Here is an 8316-nt window from a genome sequence, read left to right as displayed (position 1 = left end):
ACTTTAAGCTGACAAGTGCATCTTATAACTGGAATGCAGTTTAAAGTGTGACGCATTTATGTGAGCAAGTGTGCGCGTGAGTGGGTGCGTGCGTGCGTGTGCTTACCCTGTAGTTGTTTGAGTACATTACTATATCGAATACATATAGTTGGAGGATATCTGAATCGCACATAAAATATACCTGTACATAGATGTAGCCACAGTGGGCCCTCCAGCTCTGATATCTGTCTTACAGAAACAAATTAAATGTATCCAGGAAAGCTAATGCACGTCTTGATTACATGGCAAGTTTAGATTTCTACAATTGTCAAATGAAGAAAGTCTATGGACTCCTTCTCATCACATTTTATTATTATTTTCTATGAACATTTCAAGGGACAAGAAGTTAATATGTAGATGTATAACCCGCCGATAATCTACAGACCACTGCTAACTTTAGACACCATCACTAAAGTTGACTTCGTAATGCAGAATATGCACACGGAAATCTACAGTCATTCACAAGTTAGTATATTGTTGATCATTATCATGATTGTCAATAGTTTCCAATCAGAAGGTATGGTCTTGACGGAGTTAGTTACGCGCATGACAGATTTTATTGCGCGTTAACGCTACCCAGTAAATTGATTAATTAATAGCCACTGTGTGTGGTTTTACCTGTATTCACAAACCACTTCATTGTTTATTGATATACAGCGATTAGCAAACACACCATCCGTATCGTCAGCGACAGTCGCTTATGGGAGAGTGTTAACTCCTTAAATGATTCATATGTACATCACGCAAGGCAGATCGTGTTTCTTTACCTTGCATGCATCGTATTTCACCCTTATGACAGTCTGCGTGTCTTGCATGTTAATTCAAGTTAATGCACTATGCATTTTACAGTTTTAAAACTGTTTTGCAGATATAACCTACCCTTCCATGTAAATTATTATGAAATACAGCATTAGATAATAGCCATTTATTAATTATTTTATTTGAAGTAATGATTTTTAGCTGATTTATAATTCTATGTTTATGTGCTAATATATGTTTCTTTCGTTACTGTTTATGGTAATTGTTTGCTGTTGGTGTGGTTGTTTTTATGCCTGATTTGTTGGGTTTTATTTTCGTTATTTAAGTTTTTGTTTGTTTCGTGTGGTTTTTCTTGTCAAATAATTTATGTGTGCGTGTGTGCGTGTGTGCGTGTGTGCGTGCGTGCGTGCGTGCGTGCGTGCGTGTGTGTGTGTGTTGGGGATGGGGGTTGTTACACGCCTCACCCCATCCCTACCTATTTTGTTAAATGCCCATTGAAACTCGCGTGAAAATGGAGTGCGCACCCCCCTTTTCTCAATAGTGTGCACCCCCACCTCCTTTCTCAAAGAGCTGTATCCGCCCTCTTGTCTACAGAGGCATGCCTAAATACATTTTTTTAACACACAGAATATAACGTAAACATCCTGTACACCCTGAACATGTGGTTAATATTATCAAACAATTTGCAGCAACATAGGAATCCGTATCTAAGCATACACCACGCAATTATACATCAACAATAGTTCCGTCAATAGCATGCAAATGTTATTCTTCCATCACAGCAGTAATGTCGCGAGACTCTTTATCTTAGATCTTATTGATTTGGAACTCGACAGACTGTCAAACAACAATATCACTAGAACGCTAAATGTCGCACTATTTGCGCCTGTTGTAGCAACGGGACCAGTCACTTCCGCGGTATCGCTCCGCTGCTTGACGCTTGCTAACGGTACTTGAATTTCGTTTCATTGTCACCGAACAATCTGTAAAGAATGTAGCGTTCATCCCATGTGACTCTAAATAATGCCTTACGTCTTGTTAAAATGTAAAACAAAAACATCGTCTGTAAATATAGTTGGGAACTTAATTGCGTAGCCCTAGGTTTCAACTTACGATATGTGAATGCATGGTGTCATGGAAGTTTAGGGTCCCAAGAGAGTAACGAAGGAGGACGACAGAGAGCTTATTATTGTAAGTCTTTTATGTTTGTTATAAGCATAAATATCATAACAATGTGAGGTCTAATTTGGCAGATGACGCTGCAACCTCGTAATAATTTGATGCTGAAACAAGTACAGTAACTTTTAATGGCTTAAGATCTTAGTTGAAATAAGATAACTAAAAGGCAAAGCTGTTAGATCTGTATGTTAGATCTAGATCCTCATATGTAAATAGAGGACAAGATGCACCTACAGTAACTTGTTGAATTTTAGACATTTCTCTGTTGTTATCTGCTAGACAGTCAGCTTAATTTCTCTAGTGTCAAAACATGCCTGTATTGTCTCGGTGGGTTAGTGATGCACTAGAAAGTGGTACTCCTGATAATATCTGCTTGATAAAGAATTTCTCTCTATCGATTGTCAAATGTTTTCAAATTTATCATCCCTTTGATAAAATGTCAGCAGAATATTTATTTATTAGCCATGCAAACTATTCCATAGAACTACCATTTAATTCATTTTAAGCGAATGTAGCTTAAATATTTTCTCCAATGCATCAGAGCATGTGGTATATTTCATAGTTAAGCTTCAGGTATTTCTCTTTTTCAGCAATGTCCGTAATTGTTAAATTAAGACATGTATGAAATGCAGTTCATATTCTTAACAATACTGATTCAAGTGCAAAATAGCAGCATGGGCATTTCATTTTTTATTATAATTGTATTATTATAATATTATGATATTGCCATACAGATGATGCACAAAGTATGGATTTGTGTTACGTGACACTCAGACATATTCTGGTGTGTTTGTGTAAGTTTAGAGTTTCAGTTAGAAAAAAATACTCTTAATGCATCATCAGAGTAAATGACCATCCAGAAATACTGAATGTCTGCCTTCACCCTGGTAGAATATGGGTAGTTGTAACTTTGTAATCTTTGCCACTTTACATTTCAGTGTGTTTTACCCTTTTCCATTTCTAAACTTTCATGCATATTTTGTGAATCTATAATGTTGAAGTTTTTTTTGTGAGTCTTTTATAATTTATACATTTATGAGTGAGTTTAGTTTTATACTACTTTCAGCCATATAGCAGCAATATCAAAGTGGGGAACACCAGAAATGGGCTTCACAAATTGTACCCATGTGGGGACTCGAACCAAGGTCTTCAGCATGACAAGCAAATACTTTAACCACTAGGCTACCCCTACCTGCCCCATATTTGTTTGTGGTTTCATATTGTTATCTATATGCACTGTCAAAAGGTATTGTGGTAAAATGATTTATAAGGGCTTGCATTGAGGCACCTGAAAGTTTTGTTACTGCACCATTGCAATACTGTGTCATGGACACAAGAGTTAAAGGAATCCAGTACCTCAGATTGTCAAATAATGGGACATAGACCGTTTTTCACATGTATTGGCCAAATGTTAAATATCTTCAAATTGTAAGCTTTAATTCCTTGTATGTCTTGATAAAAGCATACATGCAAGCCACTTAACAATTCGGTTACCCTTATAGATAGGCAGCATGTCAGAAAAAATTTGTGATGATATAGCCCTTTTACTTTAAACATTCTAAAAGCTTTGGTGACACTTGATTAAAAATTTTGACAGGAGGAGTATTTTTTCAAAGGGGATTTGTTGGTTTAGAATCATCAGAACAACCATTGTTTTAGACAGTCAATTCAGGCACAGTTACCATAGTTACAGATGGTTGGTGCCATGCTGATAGTCACAGTGGAATAGAAGATGTCACCAAATAAATACTGTCACTGTACCACTGTTCCTTATTTGATTTTGTAATGTAGGCGACCATGTTTGTTATAAGAGATAACTAAAAGGATGGGTGGTCAGGCTCGCTGACATCATCAGTTCCCAGTTGCACAGATTGATGCTCATGCTGTTGACCACTGATCCAGACTTGATTATTTACAGACCACCACCATATAGCTGGAATATTGCTGAGTGTGGCATAAAACTCACTCACTCACTCACTTTTAATAACCTCCCCTGTGATGCCATGCCAGTATTTCCCTGACTGTTGTATGCTTATTTATAAAACGTTTTTAAAGTACCCATACTGAAATAAGAATGTGTAAATTGTTGACATTTTTTTCCATGTAGGCATCCAGTCCAAAGGTTTGTTTCATGTGACAAGCAAACTTTGAATGCTTTGGGTGTTCATATCGTAACAAACCTTTTATGACTATCTACCACAATTCATAGTCAACTTTCAGCTTTAATTAAGTTTGACTATTTTTCAGATCTGTAAAATGTTTCTCAGGATGCAGTTTTACACTTTGAAGGCAAATTTGAACCTGATGAAAACAAAAACAATTTGTGAAAAATCAAACAAAAAACATTATTTGTAATTAGTCATGAATAACATTGTATTTTGTATAAAATGGTCATTTATCATGCATTTTCTCTTTTTAGGTAAACTGGCATGAAGTAGCAGGCCATAGAGTTTCTCTTCCAAATCAACATGGAGGAAGGTGAGAAGACCACCCCGGTTGCCAGTAGCAGGGAGGCTGAAGACAAGCAGTCTGGCCCGCCATCTGGACGACCACTGACCACACCAACCAGGAACAGTACAGAGTCTAGCAGTGACAGCCAGGATAAAATTGTCAAAACAGAAAATGTCGGTGTGGAACCAAAGGTCACAGATAGCAACATGACTAACAGCAGTCTTTTGGACCCAGAGTCCTTGGAAGATTTCAATACCTCGTTTCAGCCAGCGCCTGGAACCGCTCGTACCAAAACTCCCGATTCCAGTCGTCCTAAAAGCAGCAGCAGCGGAGAGATAATATTTGAAGCAAAGCGAAGACGACGGAAAGTTGCATCGGGACCAAATGCTCATACAGTGACATTTACTGTTAATGTTGCCATGGCGATACCAACAGGTCAGTGCCAGCTATGGAAACTTGTCAATGTCATTTAGACTTTTGAATGTTTTACATTTGAAGAATGGTCTCCATTTCATTGTTGCATGTATGTTCCAACCCAGAAAAATATAAGAATTCCTCAACACATGTCTATATATGTGAAATGGTTAAGCCTTTAGATGCATCTTCAGGGCAGGTCATCAGCAAACTTTTTTCTATAAATACTTGAATAGTGAAACAGGGAAAAACTGTTTGTAATTTTTATTTCAAATTTTGTATTGTTTTTGTATACTGTTATTTTCTATATTGTTTTTTCGTGTTTGATGTAGAAGTTAGAAAACAGTGATTAATTTTAGAAATAGGTTGTTTTAATTGGTTTGACTGTTGTTGAATTTGGATATTATGGGTGTGTAGAAGCATATCAGCGAACAATAGCATACTCTCTAATAGAATTACAGTGGGTTTGTGGTGCTGTTTGTTTGGTATTGTGATCATAGAGTTAGTATCCCGCCCTGAACCTTTCTGTGATCTTCAAAAAACAATTTGTCTGGGGTTTTTTATTTTCCATGTTTTTTTCTCCACTCACAGATAAACATGTGAATCTGTGGATTCAGCTTGTTAGGTTATCATCATTCAGACTTAAACTATTACTGATGAATATATTCATGTTATGAAATATGACCACAACTTGAAGTAAAGTATTCATGTTGCAATAATGTCTGTCATTTCATGCTGTATAAGGGGGTATTGAAACCACATCTTTTTAGAGTTTTAGTTCAGCAAGATATTTGTGATTTTTACCCTAAGTTTGATAATGTTTTTTCATGTAATAGTTATCATGTAGGTTCCATTTATGATGATTATTTTTTCCTAATCATGATAATTTTTTTTTTGTAAATATTTGTGACTAAAATGACAAAGACAAGTATAATCAATAACTGGGAACAAGAACAGTTTGTTCTTTACTCTGACTGAAAATGTAAAACAATCATCAGACATCCATGAAGTGATGATATTTGATATTAGCAACAAAACATCAAGATGCAAAAATGCCATATTTGTATAATGCTCTCTTAAAGATGCTAATATTTAATCTAAATGGTGTCATGAAAATACATTGCTGCAAGCTTTTGTGAAATATTGTACAGGAATTGATCTATACCTTCTCAGAGGATAATATTCAGCCCAGTGTCTGTAATCAGTCAAGCATTAAAGTTATTCACAAATTCACATTGTTATAGAATTAAGGTGCATTTCACTTAAAGCAGGCCCAGATTTCTAGAAACAAACTTATGTCTGAGTTTTTACTTAAGTCTGAGTTTTTACTCATATTTGACTACCAAATTTTGAGAAAACGCCTTTCACACAATGAACTGAAATCAGCATAAAACTCAAACTACAGGAGTCAGTTTGAGTTTGGTGGCTAGATTACTTAAGTTGTTTGGGCTTTTGTATTTAAAAAATACAGCTGCGTTGAAAATTCAACTGTTTCAAATTTGTGTTTGAAATTTGAGTGAAAACTTACGTTTGTTTCGAGAAATCAGGCCCAGGACTAATAAGGGAGAAGGGGTTTTAGTACTTAGCTTTAAGATTTGTTCAACAAATGCAGTGCTAAATTTTGATATTGAGTTAACTGTAAATGTAAACATGTTTTAATATAATTTTGTGAAAAGCCTGAATTTTTGCAGACTACAAATGTCAGTTATTTTTTTAATTTTTGAAAAATCCCTATAATATATGTTTCTACACTTAATGCATACGAGGTAAGTCATGACCGTTAGTGTGTTTATTTCAACTGTCACGTTTAAATAAACAAATCAAAAGTTTTAAATATCATGATTTTGTAGTTTCTAAATTACAGCAGCAGATCAAGAAATGAGCTGAAATGTTATCATAACAAAAAGACATAAAAAAAATTGGAATTTGTTGGATTTTTTAGAACAGATCAAGAAATTAGCCAACATGTTGTATCGCACATTGGATTTCACTTCCAGGAAATGACTGTTTCTTTAATTACTATTCCCTGTAATATGCAGTAAAAGACAAGTCTGGACACACTCGTCGACAAGGGACGCCTGTCCAACCTCAGGGTAACCAAGCAGTATTTAAGTATTTAAGTTGCTGCACCCCATGCTCTGCAGTTCTCCATTCTCTCACATTTATACCACTTCTACTTTCAATTACACCGCAAACATCCTCACGCAAAGCTTGCATGTTGATATCTGTCAATTCTGCCTGAAGGGACTTCGCATTTCAGAGCCGTTTTCCTTCCGTTAAGCTGGGGGAATTTCCTTGCATGACTGCCAACCGTTGCCAGCTATTTTCATTCAGCTTGTCCATGGGTGATTTTTCAGTGGTTGATGTTAACGCTTGAATTACAGTCCCATGGAATTGTCATTTACACTTGATACTGATAAAATCTTGGGCTTAATTTTGATTGATGGCAATCACACTTGCTTGTATTGTGTGTTACGAGATCTATATGTGATAAAGTAAGGAATGGAGTCAAGTCATGGTTTTATGTGAAGGGAATATTGATTAACAGTTGTTGTGTAAATAGTATTTATGTAGGTCAATCATTCATGCATTAAATATATATCATCAATAGGCTTTTCAAGGGTATTATTATGATTTTGCATATTTTTCACATATTAAAGTAATGGATATTTTTTGTTGAAGAGTATGCTTGTTTTTTTCTGTCAGGGTTGTCATGGTAACAGATTTATCCTATATTCTTCTGAAGGAATATACTATATTAAAGTTATTGTCATTTGAATTAAGGATTAGGTTAAAGAAATCTTTGGTTAAAGAAATATTATTTCTAAATTATATTTTTTATGACAGATTTTACTGTGTTGAACATTTTGATTCCAAACAAATTATTTCCTGTCATGGTTTTGCCATCTTACTACATTTTTGCCTTTTTGAAAATGCACAAATGCAGAGCATGAAATACTTTCCACAGTATTCTGTGATATATTTTAGATACTCATTTGCAGCTTAGTGATTTCATACACATCTGTCTTGATGACTTTTGCTATACACTTAATGTCACATCATTTCTTACCTACAGAATCTAGTGTAATAAGGCATTATCTCAAAGTAGGAATGTTTTTAACAATTGATCTTAAGTGAACGAAATAGTACTGTATTTTCTTCACTCTACCCCTAAGTTTATGTCCTAAAGCAGAGCTTTGCTGAACTGTTATAGTCAAGGCACAAGCATTCTTTTGGCTTCTATCACACAGTTCTAAATATTTGAATAACAGAATTTAGAATGATAGTATAGAAAGAAATGGAGGAACAGTAATCACCTTTAAGAATTGGCCTATTCTCCAACTTGTTTTTGTTACTTGTTATTATTATTATGACCGAAAATCTATTTAATTTGAAGGCCTTACTGTCCTGGGGACCTCAGTGACCAGAAATACAACTTCAAGCATGATTTTAGTTTTATCAATTTGCAAGCGA

The 8316-nt window shown here is 35.2% G+C and overlaps 1 protein-coding gene across 1 annotated transcript in view; it reads left to right on the top strand.

Moving 5' to 3' along the window:
- The first annotated feature begins 1939 nt into the window (after positions 1-1939).
- Positions 1940-8316, top strand: part of LOC137295729 (uncharacterized) — a 50973-nt gene continuing 44596 nt past the window's right edge. Inside the window, exons 1-3 of the mRNA XM_067827245.1 lie at positions 1940-1989; positions 4397-4863; positions 6882-6935. Of these exons, the coding sequence (XP_067683346.1) occupies positions 4446-4863; positions 6882-6935 (472 nt within the window). The 5' untranslated portion in view covers positions 1940-1989; positions 4397-4445. The remainder of the gene's footprint in view (positions 1990-4396; positions 4864-6881; positions 6936-8316) is intronic.

This window comes from Haliotis asinina, chromosome 9 (genome assembly GCF_037392515.1).
Source record: "Haliotis asinina isolate JCU_RB_2024 chromosome 9, JCU_Hal_asi_v2, whole genome shotgun sequence".
In the NCBI taxonomy this organism is placed as follows: Eukaryota; Metazoa; Mollusca; class Gastropoda; order Lepetellida; family Haliotidae; genus Haliotis; species Haliotis asinina.
This window is presented reverse-complemented; position numbering and strand designations above follow the sequence as displayed.